This window comes from Bufo bufo, chromosome 1, assembly GCF_905171765.1.
Source record: "Bufo bufo chromosome 1, aBufBuf1.1, whole genome shotgun sequence".
In the NCBI taxonomy this organism is placed as follows: domain Eukaryota; kingdom Metazoa; phylum Chordata; class Amphibia; order Anura; family Bufonidae; genus Bufo; species Bufo bufo.
The window spans coordinates 742,983,573-743,002,093 of record NC_053389.1 but is presented as its reverse complement, the minus strand read 5'-3'; the positions used below and the strand labels follow the sequence as shown (position 1 = coordinate 743,002,093).

Genomic DNA, 18,521 nt, shown 5'->3' with positions numbered 1-18,521 from the left:
CAGCAGCAAAGAAGACCGAGGAGGGTGAGTGCCGGAAGCGTTGCAGCATTTCTTCCCCGATCCCGTCACCTAATGTATACTAGTGAGTGCTTCCATAATAGATTTACCGCACTATATTTAGTTATTGTGGGAATAGCATACGTTCTAGTTTCTGGATAGATTCTATAAGAATCTATGAGAAAAACCTCTGCCCACAAGCTTGTCCATTTTGCGGTCCACAAAATACGGACGCCTTCCTTCTGAAGAGGATACTTTGTCAGGCTGAAGGGGGAGCTTACTGCAGATGGAGTGCACTGTGGTGCAGCTCTAACTGTTGTAGTTGCTACATAGCCCATATAATTGAATAGCGATGCTATAAGCAGTATTCTAGCAGTGCCATATATACATGATATCATGATTTAAAACCACTATCCCACAAGTTACTTCTCAGTATAGTGCACATAGATGTGGATACAGGAGGTGGGGGATGTATTAGACCCAAGGGGAATACACAGGTCTCCTTGTGGGGCCTCCTCCCCCCATAGGGGAGTATGCCTCCTTGTGGGGCCTCCTCCCCCCATAGGGGAGTATGCCTCCTTGTGGGGCCCCCTCCCCTCCATAGGGGAGTATGCCTCCTTGTGGGGCCCCCTCCCCTCCATAGGGGAGTATGCCTCCTTGTGGGGCCCCCTCCCCTCCATAGGGGAGTATGCCTCCTTGTGGGGCCCCCTCCCCTCCATAGGGGAGTATGCCTCCTTGTGGGGCCCCCTCCCCCCCCCCCCCCCATAGGGGAGTATGCCTCCTTGTGGGGCCCCCTCCCCCCCCCCATAGGGGAGTATGCCTCCTTGTGGGGCCCCCTCCCCCCCCCATAGGGGAGTATGCCTCCTTGTGGGGCCCCCTCCCCCCCCCATAGGGGAGTATGCCTCCTTGTGGGGCCCCCTCCCCCCCCCCCCATAGGGGAGTATGCCTCCTTGTGGCCCCCCCCCCCCCCCCCATAGGGGAGTATGCCTCCTTGTGGGATTTACCACACTATATTTCGTTATTGTGGTAATAAACATACGCTCTTGTTTTTGGAAGGATTCTATAAGCTTGTCCATTTTGCGGTCCACAAAATACGGACGCCTTCCTTCTGTAGATGACTATTATGGACAAGTATAGGACATGTCCTATAATTTGCTGAACGGACAAAGGGATGTGTATACCCCTCGGATGTGGACCAGTAGAAGTGAATACGGTTGTGTGCATGAGGCCTACCTTTGTATAAGGCCTTATGAGCGCGGCCGTATCAACCACAAACCATGCGTGTGCAAAATACGGATACCGTCAGTGTGCATTATGCATTTTTCATCTAGAACTGGCTATTCTTGTCTGCAAAACATTTTTTGAGGACCCTTAGAAATAAATGCGTCTGCGTACAGCCCGTAAAAGATGTGGATCGGATGCGGACCCAAACTGCAGTCCTGTGCATGAGGCCTAAAGATTACAGTACGACAGTATGTGGACTTTGCTGGGGTTCGTGCTGAGGAAATCTGGGCTGAAAATCTGCAGCTTTTCTGCAACATAACGGGCATGCTGTGGATTGGAACTGTGCAGCGTGTTCATCCTCCCACATGGATTTCACCCCACTGTGTGCAGATGAGGTTTTGAAAACCCTTCCACATGTATTACACTGTAAACTGCCTTGGATTTGCATCACAGAAGCTGCACCACAATTTCCTGGCATTTCCATCACATCTGGACTTACCATAAGACACTGCTGGGAGGTGTAAAATGTTTAGTTGCTCAGTTGTTGACTTTGCTAACAGCGATATCTTCTGTATCTCTGACTAGATGGAAGAACTGGTGGATCAGAGGCATCCTCACACTGGCCATGATTGCATTCTTCTTCTTCATCATCTATTTAGGACCAATAGTGCTCATGATGATTGTAAGTACCACCCGGCGGTTTCTGCTCTTGTCTGAGAATACACGGAGTGTATAACCTGGTGCCGTTCTTCTTACAGGTGATGTGTGTGCAGATCAAGTGTTTTCAGGAGATCATCATGATCGGCTACAACGTCTACCATTCCTATGACCTGCCCTGGTTTCGGACACTTAGCTGGTGGGCAAATGATTTTGGTGAAAGACTTCCAAGCCTTCATTTTAACTACATTGTTGTCAGATCTGTCTGTCTATCGATCTATTATCCATCGATCAATCTATCATCCTCTCTGTTTCTCTTGATCTTTCCGTCTGGATGTATCTCGCTCTCCTAGCTCTCTCTCTCGTGTATCTCTCGCGCTCTCTCTCTCGTGTATCTCTCGCGCTCTCTCTCTCGTGTATCTCTCTCGCGCTCTCTCTCGTGTATCTCTCTCGCGCTCTCTCTCGTGTATCTCTCACGCGCTCTCTCTCGTGTATCTCTCTCGCGCTCTCTCTCGTGTATCTCTCTCGCGCTCTCTCTCGTGTATCTCTCTCGCGCTCTCTCTCGTGTATCTCTCTCGCGCTCTCTCTCGTGTATCTCTCTCGCGCTCTCTCTCGTGTATCTCTCTCGCGCTCTCTCTCGTGTATCTCTCTCGCGCTCTCTCTCGTGTATCTCTCTCGCGCTCTCTCTCGCGTCTCTCTCTCGCGTCTCTCTCTCGCGTCTCTCTCTCGCGTCTCTCTCTCGCGTCTCTCTCTCGCGTCTCTCTCTCGCGTCTCTCTCTCGCGTCTCTCTCTCGCGTCTCTCTCTCGCGTCTCTCTCTCGCGTCTCTCTCTCGCGTCTCTCTCTCGCGTCTCTCTCTCGCGTCTCTCTCTCGCGTCTCTCTCTCGCGTCTCTCTCTCGCGTCTCTCTCTCGCGTCTCTCTCTCGCGTCTCTCTCTCGCGTCTCTCTCTCGCGTCTCTCTCTCTCTCTCGCTCTCTCGCGTATCTCTCTCTCGCTCTCTCTCTCTCTCTCTCTCGCGTCTCTCTCTCGTGTATCTCTCTCGTGTATCTATCTCTCTGGCGTATCTCTCACGCTCTCCTATATCTGCCTGTCATGTATGGATAATACAAACACTGAACAGATAAAAGGGTTGTCTCAGGATTACATATTACATTTTCTATTAGATCACACAAAACAGAATGTGTTTTTTGTTAATTGTATGAATTGAAGCCATTCTCCTGTGCCTGGATATTACTGTTACACATTTTCTAATATGTCCAGTCCTGTTGCTCTGATTGTCGTTGTCCGCGCACACAACAGCAGGAATCCACCCTCCATGTACAAGAGGATCCGGGTGGTGGACTGCGCTACTGAGCATGTGTGACCACCAGCACAGGACACTTTAGGGGAATGTTCTGCGATGGAATCAAAAGAACACTAGGGGGAGCCAAAACAAGTGTGTAATAGCAATAACTAGACACCGGAGGGATTGTTATATTATTCTGACAGATTTTTCTGCGTTGCCTCATCTGACGGAGGAATGTAACATGTACTTGTGAGACAACTCTTATAAACGTTAATAAGAAAAGGCTTATTTGCAGCTATCGCTCTAAAAACACCCCAATCACAAGTTAGTATTATTGCTGATTACTGTTCTTGGTTCCTTGATTATCCACAGGTACTTCTTGCTGTGTGTCAACTACTTCTTCTATGGAGAGACGGTCACTGACTACTTCTTTACTCTGGTCCAAAGAGAGGAGCCGCTAAGGATCCTCAGCAAATATCATCGCTTCATTTCCTTTGCGCTGTATCTCATTGGTAAGGAGGTCCTTTTTATTATTTTATTTTTATTGTTTTTTTTTCCTCATAGGACATCATTTGGACAATGTTCGTAAGGAACATCATTCGTTTCCTTGGCATTTAAAGAGAACTTATCACCTCTCCTGACACATCCATTTTATTAACTACTTGCAGTCCCCATTTAATAACAATACTGGAGCTAATTCTGGAATAGTTCTTTATTGTGGCGTTCCTCTATTATTCCTACTAGCATATATGAATGAATTGCCAGCAGTCTGTAATGAAGTACCGACTGGGTGTTACCACTTGGCGGTGTTTTTCCTGCACAGTTTAACATTATCCAGTCGGTGCTGCCAGGGTCACACCGTGCAGGGGCACCCCCCCAACTGATAACACCCAGATGGGCCTTTATTGCTGACTGCTGGCAGTTAATTCCAAAACTTCTAGTGGCAATAATAAAGAACTGTCACAACATAGTCATGAGAATAGATGCTCCAACATTCTTATTACATGGGAAATGTAAGAAGCTGCTAAAAGGAACATGTCAGGAGAGACGGCAGGTCCTCTTTAAAGGGAAGGGGGATTCTATTAAAGGGTACCTAATGTTTTATAAAACTTTTGACATGTCATAGTGAGCATTGTGCCCCTTTGGCTTTCTTGGAATGAAGCATGTGCTGTATGGACTCGCAGACTCTCTATGAATCAAAGCCAAAGGGCGTAGCGCTCAGCTAAGTGCTTCTGGCCTTGGTTTTAGTGATTGGTGGGTGTCACTGACGCCCCCACCCATCCACACTTCCGGTATGTTGCTATGACATATCAAAAGTTTTAGGAAGTAATCGTTAAACGTTAAGGCTAAATGCACACGATCAGGATTGTGTGCGGATTTTCCGCGCAGAAAATCCGCACCGTATGTCATGTACATTTTATTCTATGAGAATTTGAAATTCTCAATGCACACGATGCTGATTTTTTCCGCGCAGATTTTGACCTGCGGTCTGGATTTTAAAATCCGCAGCATGTCAATTTTTATTTTTCCTGACCGGATTTTGTTCATTCACTTAGTAAAATCCGCACCAATTAATGCAGATTGACCGCACAGATTTGCCTGCGAAGTTCTCCGCACATGAATCCTGAACGTGTGCATGTGCCCTAAAGGCTTTGTTCATGGATTTAGTTCTCTGCGGAGCTATGACTAGTGTGACAGAGCTGATTTCATACTGCTGCCAACAACTCCAGATCCCAGTGACTATATATTCTTATACAGTATCTAAAGTTTTTGCCAATATTTTTCCTACATTGCGCTGATTTCTGCCTGCATTGTTTGCTTTTGATCAGATGCATAACACGTGTGAATAGCTCTTTTGACAGCAGAACTTTGATAAATAGGCAGGAATTGCTATTCCTACAGTTTGTTCCCATATCTGTAAAAGTAACAGTTTTTCTTTATTTCCAGGGTTCTGCATGTTTGTGCTCTCCCTGGTGAAGAAGCATTACCGGCTGCAGTTTTACATGGTATATGATATATGGTTATGATATAAAAATTTGGTTGAAAAAAGACATCTGTCCATCCAGTTCGGCCTGTTCTGGACATTTGAACCAGAGGAAGGCATAAATCCTCATGAGGTAGAAGACCATTTTCCTCATGTTAGAGAGAAAAAAAACTCCTTCCCGAATCTGAATATCAGAATAACTCCCTGGATCAACGGCCCCTCTCTAGTAGCTATAGCCTGTAATATTATTACACTCCAGAAACACATCCAGGCCCCTCTTGAATTCCTTTATTGTACTCACCATCACCACCCCAGGGCTCCAGATGGCGACCAAAATGGTCGCAAATGCGACCTAGAATTGCGACCCGATAAGTGGTGTGAGCCCGATAAGTGCGATTGTGACCAGTTCCATCCGTTGGCGGACGTGCGGCGGTATGAGGGAGCACTCCGCCATTTGTACAGCCTACGATGCGGAGATGCCACCACGCTGGGGAGGCTCAAATGTGGCTGGCAGTGAAGGTGTTAAGGCCGCAGGGCTGCCGGTCGTTAAAGTAACGAGCCTGGTATAACAGGCTAATATAAGGGGCAGCAGCGCAGCCCACCTACTCCTTGCAGGACTCTGATCATGCACCCTCCCTATCCGCCCTTCCCAAACTATGGACCCACTTACCGGCTACAGCCCCCCTACTACAAACCCAAGGGGCCCTACTAGAAGCCTCCCTACAAGGGGGCCCCAGGGCCCATGAAGTCTGCCCTTCCCTTTGACTGCCTGGATAACTACCGGTGGGCTCAGCTGTAGGCCTTGCTCAGCCAGCTGGGGCCGGAGTTGGGGCTGACTGAGCCGCTCTTACACCAAAGAAGTAGGGGTTCAGGTGAACCCCAGAGTGGACGCGTCTGTTCAGTGTTCACTGGGGCACCGTACGCTGAAGAGCCGCAAGGGATGGCCCCTACTGTGCCGTGTGTACTATGCACAGAGCTGCAGGGAGAGTGTGAGATCCTATTCACCCTGATAAAGCTCTATCAGGGTAAATAGGACGAGGGATGGGGGGGAAATGGTTATTAAATAAAAAGTAAAAAAAAAGGTTAAAAAAAACAAACACCAAAATATTAAGTTTAAATCACCCCCTTGCCCAATTTTCCATATGTATTTTTTTTGTATTGTTTATATATTTTATATCGCCACGCCCGAAAAAATATCTCCTATGCGGTGAACGCCGTAACAGAAAAAAAAAAAAAAACGTGCAATTTGCCTTTTTTTTTTTTTTGTCACCTTGTCCCGGCAAAAATTAGGTTTAGGACTGTTTTATTATAGTCCAGACGTTCCATAAAATCTGGAATGCACGCGGCTTGTTTGGTGTTTTTATTTTTTTAACGTGGTATCTAGTATCGCAATACTTTTTTATGGTATCAAAATCGAGTCAAAATTTTGGTATCGTAACAACCCTAGGTAAGACCTGTTATTTATTTTTTCTTTTTTTTCTTTTTTATTATTATACCGTAATTCTATGTATTATAAATTTGGCGACTAAAATTTTTCAGATTAGGAGCCAATGGCTCCTTATTTTTTTTAGTCTGGAGCCCTGCACCTCCTCAGGCAGAGAGTTCCATAGTCTCACTGCTCTTACCGTAAAGAACCCTTTTCTATGTTTGTGTACAAACCTTCTTTCCTCCAGACGCAGAGGATGTCCCCTCGTCACAGTCACAGTCCTGGGGATAAATAGATGATGGGAGAGATCTCTGTACTGACCCCTGATATATTTATACATAGTAATTAGATCTCCCCTCAGTCGTCTTTTTTCTAACATGAATAACCCTAATTTTGATAATCTTTCAGGGTACTGTAGTCCACCAATTCCGGTTATTATGCCAGTTGCCCTCCTCTGAACTCTCTGCAAAATTTTTTATTTTACTGTGAAGCCTTCTACAAGATCATTAATAAAAAGAGAATAAGGCCCAATACTAACCCCTGAGGTACCTCGCCAGTAACGGTGACTCTTTCAATACTCACACCTATGGTGCCCCACCAGTAATGCCTACTCCCTTTAATACTGACCCCTGAGGTACTCCACTAGTGACAGTGGCCCAATCTGAGTATGTACCGTTAATAACCACCCTCTGTTTTCTATCATTGAGCCAGTTACTTACCCACTTACAGACGTTTTCTCCCAGTCCGAGCATTCTCATTTTATATACTAACCTTTTATGTGGTACAGTGTCAAATGCTTTGGAGAAGTCCAGATATACGACATCCATTGATTCGCCGCTGTCAAGTCTAGAACTTACCTCCTCATAGAAACTGATCAGATGCAAAATCTGCATGCATAATGTGGATTTCACAGTAGATTGTACGTCTCATAGTAAAAGAAATTAAATCGGCTAAATAAGTTGATGATCTGTGGATTTTAAAATCTGCATCGGGAGTCAGTGCATGCGCAGGAGGTTTCCACAGCCGGTAGATTTGTGTCATGTACTTTTTCTAGTGCTGTGTTCCGCTGTGGATTTTCCTGACTCTTTCCCCATGTTGCTGCGCTCTCATCTGCCGGTTGTGCAGGGGAAACCTTTGAAGGAGACCTGCACCTTAAAGGGGTATTCCGGTTACATTAAGTTATCCCCTCTCCACAGGATAGGGGGGATAACTATTATATCGGTGAGGTGGAGGTTCCGGAGATAGCGGAGTACAGTGCTCGGCTGTCTCCAGAATTCCCCTAGAAATGAATGGAGCGACCGCACGCATGCCCGCCTGGCCGCTCGGTTAATTTTAAGGGGGGTACGGAGTCCCAGTTCTTGTGATTTGGTGGGGATCTCAGCAGTAGGACCCCCACTAATCTAATAGTTATCCCATATCCTGTGGATAACGTAATGTAACCAGAATACCCCTTTAACTAGCTGAACAGATAGTGGGGTCCTGGCAGTTGGATCCCCACTGATCAGGCAGTGATGGCATATTCTAGCCATGCACTTATAAGTTTAGCATTTGTCTGTGCTCACATCTACACGTTTTGGTTGTTTTTCTAGTTTGGCTGGACCCACGTCACTCTTCTGATCGTCGTCACACAGTCTCACTTGATAATTCACAACCTGTTTGAAGGCATGATCTGGTGAGTCCTCGCTCTGTCCTGATCCAATTGGCCCCCAGATTGTGGAAATCTGACATCACGTATGCTCAGCCTGACGTATGAGAAAATGGTGGCGCTATAAATTACATTCTAGTCTAAATAACTTCCTAAAGAACAATTGGGGTCCATTCACACGTCCGTGTGTTTTACAGATCTGCAAATTGTGGATCCGCAAAACACTGACACTGGCATTTTGCGGACCACACATCGCCGGCACTCATAGAAAATGCCTTTTCTTGTCCGCAATTGCGGACAAGAAAAGGACATGTTCTATTTTTTGGCGGAACGGAAGTACGGATCCGCAAATGCGGACAGCACATTCTGGCCCCATTGATAATTGAATGGGTCTGCACTTGTTCCGCAAAATTGCGAACGGATGCAGACCCATTTTGCGGACGTGTGAATGGGCCCCAACAGTGAGGAACTGCAGTGCTGTAAGGGGTTATTTCCTAGGTCGATCTAGCAGCTACATTTATGTTGCTTTTTTGCAGAATGAACACTTTGCATAAATGCTGTTTTGCATAGGCAAACTACCTGAGCGGCTCCTGACATGTCATAGAGCGTTGCCCCCTCCCCCCCCGTATAAACCAGAGCTGAGAGCTGCTGCAGTCCTCCTACGCTGGGGGACTCAGCATGACCACGTATTATGTGGTCCCCCTTCAGTTAAAGGGAATGTGTCATCCAAAAATGACCTATTGTTTAAATCGTGTTTTTTTATATTGAACATATTTTTTTAAGTATTTTTCATGATGTTTTTAAAGCGGTTGTCTCGCGTCAGCAAATGGCAATTATCATGTAGATGCAGTTAATACAAGGCACTTACTAAAGTATTGTAGTTGTCCATGTTGCTTCCTTTGCTGGCTGGATTCATTTTTCCATCACATTATACACTGCTTGTATTACATATAATGCTATGCGACCCCGGCAGTGCTGGAAGTTCAGGACAGGAGCTGCGCTGCGATTCCGGAGCGTGACACTCGCTCGTCTGAAAGCGGCCTTATTTAGAGAACATGGGATCCACCAATCACAATAGGTGATATCGCAGCTTGTCTTCTCCTTCCTGACCTCTGCACAGGTCAAAGAGCATGCCGAGAAAACTCTCCCGTAGAAGTCAGTGAGGTCCTCTTCAGACCATTGTGTCTATGGACCATGGGGCTGCTGTGAAGCATTTCTCTAAATGCTGTACACAGCTCAGGCAAGATGGCTGCCCCATAATCCTGTTCAGATAGTAGAATAAAAAATCTACAATCATAAAATATCTGGTTTTAACAGTAAAATATAGATGACACATTTCCCTTTAAATAGAAGATCTTCAATATAGAGGGAGTCATCCTGGGATCAGAGGACATTCTGTTATCTAATCCCTACAGGCTAATACAGTGCAGGCTTATGTTCCAGTGCAGTAACTGGGCCAAAATCATCAGAAGAGCTGCATTTTGGGACATCTGACTATTCTTGGAGTTTATCCATCTATTTTTACATTATTACATAAATTCAAAAGTTACATCCTTTTTGCTGTATATTTAAGAACTTTTGAATTTCCTGGTGCCTATTTTTGCACTTTTTTTTTCTTAGGCGCATTACAAACTTATTTTCTTTTACAAGGCATTTTTCTTCACTTGCTTTGCATTTATAGGTCAGTGCCTTTTTCTTTTTTTTTCTTTTTTTTTTTTAAATTGTTGCGTGCTCTGGATGTAGTATTTTCCCCTCAGTTTCTGTCATTTTTATATTTTTATTTATTTTATTTTTTTCCCATAGATATCCATTAGTTTTACATCTCTAGTCAAGTCTGTGTTTTGGGTTTTGGCTTTATATAGCTTTTTTCGTTTGACTTTTTTTTTTTTTTCTCATACTGATCTACAGAGGAAGTGACATTAGAGGGGGTACATCATTTTCTCTAGAAAAATGCATGGCCCAAATGGCTCCCCGGCACTGAGATTGAGGGAGCTATTTGGCTGCTATGGCAGCCTTGGGCCCTCTGAAGGATCCGAGGCCTGCCACAGCAATGATCACAGTGCATTCCTCATAGCCTGCCCCGGCACAGCCCGAACTTGCAAGTTATGTGCAATAAAACAAAAAATTTGACAAATTGGATGTTGAACACAGAAATGATAAGACCTAAAGCTTCTAAATATAATCTCTGGCTTCTCTTCAGCCTTCTTACAAATATACAATGGATTTAGTCCTGTTCTTCCTGTCCCCTCAGGTTCATAGTGCCCATCTCCTGTGTGATCTGTAATGACATCATGGCATACATGTTTGGCTTCTTCTTTGGTCGAACTCCTCTCATTAAGGTAAGGACTATACTTACATTTCCTATTTGGCACAAACGTCTCCTGTCGTCCGGGCAGAGCCACACGCTTATAGAAGACATGTCTTCTCAATGAATCTTGCCATTTCCCCTGCACTTATACCCCGTCAAAGGGACGGATGACCATGTAATAACATTTTGGATGCTTGCGGCCACCACTAGGGGGCTCTTACTGCGTATGGATTTACACAGCTTCCATTGAATTTAGTAATACGTCTATGTGCACTGGTGACCGGAGGCAGCCAGAATGGGGCTTTTCATATAATTCAGGATGTAACTCGTGTGGAGCGGAGATGTTCACCTGCTCTTTGAAGCACTTGGGCAGCTTTAATCTTGACTTCTGCTCTGGTTCTCTCTATATTCCCAGCTGTCACCTAAGAAGACATGGGAGGGATTTATTGGAGGCTTCTTCTCTACAGTTTTGTTTGGCATATTGGTAAGTACTTGGGTTTTGCCCTATTCTCCTGCATTGTTCTTCTCTCCGCAGAGCTCCATATTTCTAACTAAAGGGGATTGCAGAAAGTTTGATGAAGTGCACTGAAGTAAAGTTCAAAAAAGCATCTCTTATTCATTCACATGTGCGTTGTCTGCCTCCATGCGGCCTTTCTCAAGCCTATATATTTATTGCTTCTACTTAGTACATCATAGATCTGATAAGGGGGTAGTATGAGGCCGCTTTCTGCCTGTAACAGCACCCCTCCAGTCCGAACGCTGTGTCTGGTACTGCAGTGTGCCAGTGAATGGGGCTGAGTTGCAAAACCAGACACAGCCTATGGCCAAGAGTGGCACTATTTATGTAATAAAGCAGCCATATTTCTCAAATATCCTATAGCACGTTTAAATACCAGCACTCCCCTATTGTATATTGAAGGCAACTTATTCTTGACGTTTACAGGTGTGGATAAACTTTATGGGGGACATTTATTAAGACTAGTGTTTTCAATGCCAGTCTCAAGTCCCTTTGTTCTGCAGGGGGAGGCCTCTACATAAGATTGGCGCGTCGTCCGGCAGGCTGTGGAACAGACTTAAAGGGGTTATCCAATACTATAAAAATGTCCCCCATATGCCTCTCCCCTCACAGTGAATATACTTACCCCGCTCCCTGCACCATTCCTGGTTCCCACATCACTGTTGCATGCTTCTTCCTGTGCGCAGATGAAAACTTCCGGTATCGGGGGGAGGGGCGAGCAGCCAATGGCAGGCAGGGACAGGGACGAGCCTCCCTAGCATCCCTGCCTGCCATTGGCTAACAACAACACCGGATGTTTTCATCCGCGCACTGGGAGAAGCAGCAGTGGTGGCGCGGGGACCATGAGCGGCGCGGCGAGCCAGGTAAGTATATTCACTGTGAGGGGCCTGACACATGGGGGACATCTTTATAGTATTGGATAACCCCTTTAACTCTACACCAGTCCTCTTGCTGGCATACATTTATAAGGGGTTTCCGAGATCTTTTTACTGATGACCTATCGTTTGGATAGGTCATCAGTATCTGATCAGTGGGGGTCCGACACCCAGGACCACTGCCAATCAGCTGTTTGAGAAGACAACTGCTCTTGGAGTTGTGCATAGGCCTTCTTACAGCTTTCCCTAGCCGTGTGACGTCCCGTCCATCTGTCACATGGCCTAGATGCAGCTCAAACCCATTGAAGGGAATGGGGCTGAACTGTGATTCCAAGCACAGCCGCTATACAATGTACTTGGTGAGCTGAGTATAACGATCTCAGAAAACCCTGTTAAGCTATTATCCACTCCAGAAACGGGTGTGAAAAATGATAAAAGAGCTGGGCCTAATAGAACAAAGTGTATTTGGTAATTTCTTAGTTACATCTGTTCTTGGAAGAGCTGGGTGATAACCAGTATGACAGCTAAAATAATCACTTTCTCAAATATAAAGCAAATCATTACTGGTGATTTTCAAAATGTTTTATATTTAGGGGATATGCAAAGAGGTATCCTGAGAAAAGAGAAGCCTCTCACTAGCACCACCTTGTGGAAGTGGCTACCTATGAGTTACAATCTGACTATTAAACAAGCCTTGAGACATGTCCCAAGGGCTGGTCCCTTTGCGGAGAGCCAGTACCCTGCCTAAGCTATATCTAGGAGTATACTGTCCTCATACACGGTAGCATGGTGTGTAATCTGACATGTAGCTAAAGCCCCTGTCTTCATAAGAAAAAGGCTGTGCAGCTGTAACCTTCTCTTTTATTGCTAGTAGATTGTGACAGGAAAGGTGAAACTACAGAATAAAAACTGTAGTATTTCAGAACATGGATATCCATAGTATATTGTATAGGATACAGAATAATCTGCTATACATACAGTACATGAGGTAATTATGCAATGACAATGCTATCAAATGCAATTAACATATAATAAACTGCAGTATAATGACACATAGACAGTGCCCTTACCGACTATGCTGGAAACAGGCTGTATAACAGATGATGAGCAGAAAAACAAGGGACCGTGTGGCTCCTCAGACAGACCTAAGATGGCTGCTGCTTCTAAACAAGATCAAGACCATAAAGAACCAGGAACTACCCACAATGCCCTGGGTACTTCAGGCTAGATGAAATACACTAAACTCACCAGTAGATGGTGCTGTTACCATATAATACAGATGGAATACAAACACAGGTAATAGCAATGTCTAAACTGATAAACACACAGAAATAACTGGATTTGCATCTGAGGACAGAACAAGGGGAGATTGAGAAAACTCATGCTTGGACATCCAGAAGTTGCATACCAGGTGTGAATTTTCACCAACACTATGTTGCCTGTGTAGTTTTTACTGCAAAAGTGTCTTGGTCTTCACAGTTGCTATCCCAGCGTCATCATGTTTTAACCACTGTCCTCGGTTTGTATTCCCGGTAGTTGTCCTACTTCATGGCTGGCTACAGTTCCTTTGTGTGCCCCGTGGAGTTTAACAATGACACCAACAGGTTTATGGTGGACTGCGAACCATCGGACCTCTTCCAGTTACAGGAATACCACATCCCTGCTGTGCTGCAGTCTGTCATCAGCTGGGTAAGGACCCATCCAGAGATATAGCTAGATCTATATAGCGGTGTATGGATAGATAGAGGATATGTACAAAATATATCGATTTTATTTAAAGAGAGTTATCAAGTTCTTTCAAATGGATGGCCCATTCTTAAATCAGGTCCATCAATATTAGATTGGTTGGGGTCTGATTCTCGCCTGCCGTTCTGCTGTGTCAAGGGGTTGTGGTGCGCTGGTAAACGCCAGATCCCCTTCATTGTTTGCCAGGCACAGCTCCATCCTTTAGTAGCGGCTGTGTCTGGTGTTACAGTTTACTACAGCTTTTCCCATTCAAGTGAACTGGACTGAGCTGCAATACTGGGCACAGCCGCTGCGAAAAGTTCAGACGTATCTGGTAAATAATAAAGGGGTCCATCTCTTGGGTGGGCTGCCAAGAGTTGGTCCTGCACCAGTCAAATATTGATGGCCCATTAGATTGTCTGTTAAACCGACCAGTTTTGGTGCAAAATGCCAACTATCTAATGTGTAATGGAATGTCCTGTGTTTCTTCTAACTGCATATGTCAATTGAGTGGGGAAGGGTGGTGGGGCCGAAATATTGAGCTGTTAAGGGTGTATTAGATAGCCCGCTTTAACAGGCGATTATCAGGAAGGAAATGTTCCTGCCTAGCAATCGCCTGCTCTCTAGTGGAAGAGAGACCGTTGCTATTACATGCAGCGATCTCCTCCTCAGTATAGGGAGGAGCGATCGTTACACCATCACTTTTCCTTATACTGAACCATTGTTAGCCGGCAGCAGATAGTAATTAGACACCATGATCTGCTGCCTGCAAACAATGATTTTTTAACTAGAGTAAAAAGTGTCGGCAATTACCTCATGAATGAGTGGTTGTTCATCGGGTGATCCTGTCATCATCATCATCATCATTTCTGTGCAGCAGATCGTTCTTTCTAAACAGTGATCTGCTGCCAAAGACCAATGGTTTTCTATGGGAACAAGCAATCGCTTGTTCCCATATAGCAGAGGTGATTGCTGCACGTAAATGCAGCTCTCATCTCTGCTGATGATCTGGCAATTATCGGTAAGGTTTGGTTTATTCCTGATAATTGCCTAATACATTGCTCTGTGTAAAAGGACCTTTTTTCCCGTCTCTCCATTCAGAACACATGTACAGTCAGCAAAGCTGAACATCTGTGTCAATGGGGGACCAGGAAGAATAGCTGAGAGCTGAACTACTGTATCTAAAGTGTATGACCTGCTTTAGGACAGACTGCCAATTTTAAAGAACTGCACACCCTTTAAGTATTTAGACTACTTAAGAAGCATGGTTACCACAATACAACATTTTCTCTGCATCAGTTGTTAGGCTCCATGCACTAGCTTCCTATGTTTGTGGGTTTCACATTTAGGGTAGGTTGACGCAGAGTTTTTTTTGGCGGAGGTTTGGAGGCAGATTTTCCTGCAGGTTTTTCAGCCAAAGCCAGAAGTGGATTCGAAAGGAACTGAAAATATAAAGGAAGGATTTGTACTTCTGGTTCCTGCTGCATCCACTTCTGGCTTTGGCTAAAAAAAAAAAAAAAAACTGCCTCCAAAACACCAAAAACTGTGTGAAGCTCCTCCTAGCCTACACTTGGATGCAGCACTTTATAAAGGAGACCTCTAGTGGCCATACTGCAGATTGCATCTGTAGATGTTGCAGAGCCTGCCAAGGCCACATCTGGCAGCCCCGTTGGTCTGTCACGTATTGGCTTGTTATGCTTGATATGTACTTTGTAAGGGTCCATTCACACGTCCGTAATTTGGGTCCGCAATTTGCAGACCCTTTCACTTTCAATGGGGCTGGAACAGATCCGCATCCGCATTTTCGGGATCCGCAATTCCGTCCCTAAAAAAAAAATAGAACATGTCCTATTCTTGTCCGCAATTGCGGACCAGAAAAGGCATTTTCTATTATAGTGTCTGTGACGTGCGGTCTGCAAATTGCTGATCACACATTGCAGGAGTCCGTGTTTTGCGGATCCGCAAAACCCTTACGGATGGGTGAATGGACCAATACAGATTTCTGCTAATTTTGCAGATTTTTTGCCGCTGTTTACTAGGTTGTCCAGCACATCTCTAGTAATATTATAGGCTGTGTCTAGGCCTCCATATTTTTTTAGTTTAGACCCATACTAAAAGATTCTATACTAAACCGACCTTTTCAATCTGCGCTAGAGACGGAGCCCCTTGCCAAGTAAAGTAAGACAAATGTAGCTTTAAAATGTAATTGTGGCATAATTATCAAGTGTATTTATAGAAGCCAAATTGTTCTCATTAAGAAATGGCTCTTCCCCTCGATGCCAGCCCCCACCTTGTAATTCATAGTTAGCAGGCTGAACTGCTTCGGCCTTGTACAAGTCTCATAGATAAGACTAAGATGCAGCATATTTTATTATAAGTGAAGGTAGAATAAAGTGGCTGTCATTGCTCCATTACATGTGAAGATGCTGAGAAATATAATAAATCCACTAATATTTATCAGATGAAGAGCCCCATGCACAAGTAAAGCCATGGCCTAACATCTCATGTTATTGTCTTCTCCTGCAGAAAACCGTCTGGATGTATCCCTTCCAAATACACAGCATTGCGCTCTCCACGTTTGCATCACTCATCGGTCCATTTGGAGGATTCTTTGCCAGCGGATTTAAGAGAGCTTTCAAGATCAAAGTAAATATTGTGATTGTAGTAGGCGCCTGGCTTATGAGACCATGCGCAGGAGAGCGGTGCACGACTGTTGTGGTGGGGCCTCCGATCTGCTCACCACTAGTCGAGGAGGTTCTTTTTATTCTCCATGTTCATGCTGCCACCAATTTCTCATATTCTTTTCATTCTACAGGATTTTGCCAACACAATCCCAGGTCATGGAGGCATCATGGATAGGTTTGACTGTCAGTACTTGATGGCCACCTTTGTGAACGTGTATATCGCAAGTTTCATCAGGTTAGTTATCAGTGGATCCCACCCGCCTCTATCTGCTGCCTTTTATCAAAAAACAACTTTTAGGGCAGCTGCACACAGTGCAGAATATCTGCAGGACGTCTGCACTGTTTATTCTGGTTTTGGTGCATTTTTCTTGTGCAGATTTTCATGGGGATTTTCCCTAAAGTCTATAGAAAAAAACACTCTACATAAGGAGTCGCAAAAACATGCAAAATTGATATGCTGTGAATTTTAAAATCCGCACGGCAGGTCAATTTCTGCGCCTAAGAAAAAAAAAAATCTCCGACTTTGCTGGTACTGTATTACGCTGTGTTTTTTCCACACGAGAATCCGCACTGAAAAAACACATAAAATCACCACAGTGTGCAGCCATCCTTACTTTTTCTTCATGAAAAAGATCCTACTGTTTTTTTGGATACACCTGCAGTGCAGACCTATGTGTCTCCATGGTTACAGACTACAAACAAACCCTGTGTAGTCTGACCCTGCAATCTTGTCCCTTAAAGTTTTTTTTTCCTAGACTTTTCTACTGATGACCTATCCTCTGGCCATCAGTAGATCCAGCACCTGGGACCCCTGCTGATTAGCTTTTTGCGAGGCAGTGGCACTCATAGTAGTGTCCTGGCCTTCTCTCAGCTTAGTCTAAGCCATGTGACGTCACATGGCCTACGCGCGCCTCAGCCCATTTTAAGTGAATGGGGCTAAGGTGTAATACCTTGCAAGCACAGCCGCCATTAAATGGTTGTGCTTGGTGAGCAGAGGGAAAGCTGTGGCGGTACTGCGAGCGCTGTTGCCTTCTTAAACAGCTGATCGGTGGGGGTCTCACAGAGAGAGACTCCACCCTCAATATAAGCACCACCTATAGAGAATTTTACTGACTGTTTCAGATGTAACCGACTTACCTGACATACCGTGAGGTCTAGCGGTCGTCATGACCATCCGATCCTGCATATTGCACCTTGCTTAGAGCTGAAACCGCTCTGGCGGAAATAAATGGCAAATAACACGGTATTTAAAGAGCTTTATTATTTTCTGTTTGATTTCCTTTTTCTTTTTCAGAGGACCCAACCCAAGTAAACTAATCCAGCAATTCTTAACGTTGCGTCCCGACCAACAAATTCACATCTTCAGCACACTGAAATCCCATCTAACGGAAAGGGGAATGCTGGAAAATGGCGAGGGTTTGTAAAATAACGGTTTGTTCAGTCGGGGCAAAACACCTCTACCCGGCGCATGTGGGTTCACTGTCCAACAATGCTGTACCAGCCCTTCCCAGAGAAGACTCCTTAACCCCTCTGCTGCCGGGGAAAGTTCCAGAAGCTCCTTCCTCCTTTTGTGCGATGTCATATCTTGGCTGTATGATTTTAGTTCCTTGTTCACCATGTTTACATATAATAACAAAGCCGGTTACCCCAGCCATGCCCACGAAAGGGGTTCCTGTGGAGCATGGCGCCTCACCAAGGCAAGATGTTGGAGACGGTTTGGAAAGTGGAGTGCAGAACAACATTCAAAGTTCCTGAAATCTATACAGAAGATAATAGAATGATTACAGGGGCTTTCCAGCGTCTGATTTTAATCGGTTGCTTTGTACATGCAGCTTTTACTAAATCTAATCGGATTTATTCATCCGGCTTCCTTAGTTTTCTCCTAATTAATTGCTACCCCCCTTAGGATTTTGTGAGGGAGCTAATTTAATAAATCTCAAAAATGCACCATTCCTCAGTCACACTGCCACTTATGGGAAGGCTACCTTGTACAATGAAAAAAGCCCCCGATGGACCTACAGGATCCCCTCAGCTCCTCAGTAAGGCCAGTTTCACACAAGTTTAATATTGGCTCATTTTTCTGCCCTTATTACGGCCGCAAATCCCTACTCCACCCAGGATCTAATGGAGTAATAGTATCAGAGGGATCTGTAATCCTGTCAGGTCTCCTTATTAGACCTGCCATAAGCAAGGGAC

The 18,521-nt window shown here is 44.9% G+C and overlaps 1 protein-coding gene across 1 annotated transcript in view; it reads left to right on the top strand.

Annotated features, from left to right (window-relative positions):
* The window catches only part of CDS2 (CDP-diacylglycerol synthase 2), a 64,769-nt gene extending 46,480 nt beyond the window's left edge, over positions 1–18,289 (top strand). Inside the window, exons 3-13 of the mRNA XM_040414456.1 lie at positions 1,807–1,903; positions 1,980–2,077; positions 3,534–3,673; positions 5,109–5,167; positions 8,161–8,243; positions 10,468–10,555; positions 10,940–11,008; positions 13,453–13,605; positions 16,168–16,287; positions 16,457–16,560; positions 17,620–18,289. Of these exons, the coding sequence (XP_040270390.1) occupies positions 1,807–1,903; positions 1,980–2,077; positions 3,534–3,673; positions 5,109–5,167; positions 8,161–8,243; positions 10,468–10,555; positions 10,940–11,008; positions 13,453–13,605; positions 16,168–16,287; positions 16,457–16,560; positions 17,620–17,749 (1,141 nt within the window). The 3' untranslated portion in view covers positions 17,750–18,289. The remainder of the gene's footprint in view (positions 1–1,806; positions 1,904–1,979; positions 2,078–3,533; positions 3,674–5,108; positions 5,168–8,160; positions 8,244–10,467; positions 10,556–10,939; positions 11,009–13,452; positions 13,606–16,167; positions 16,288–16,456; positions 16,561–17,619) is intronic.
* Positions 18,290–18,521: the final 232 nt, after the last annotated feature.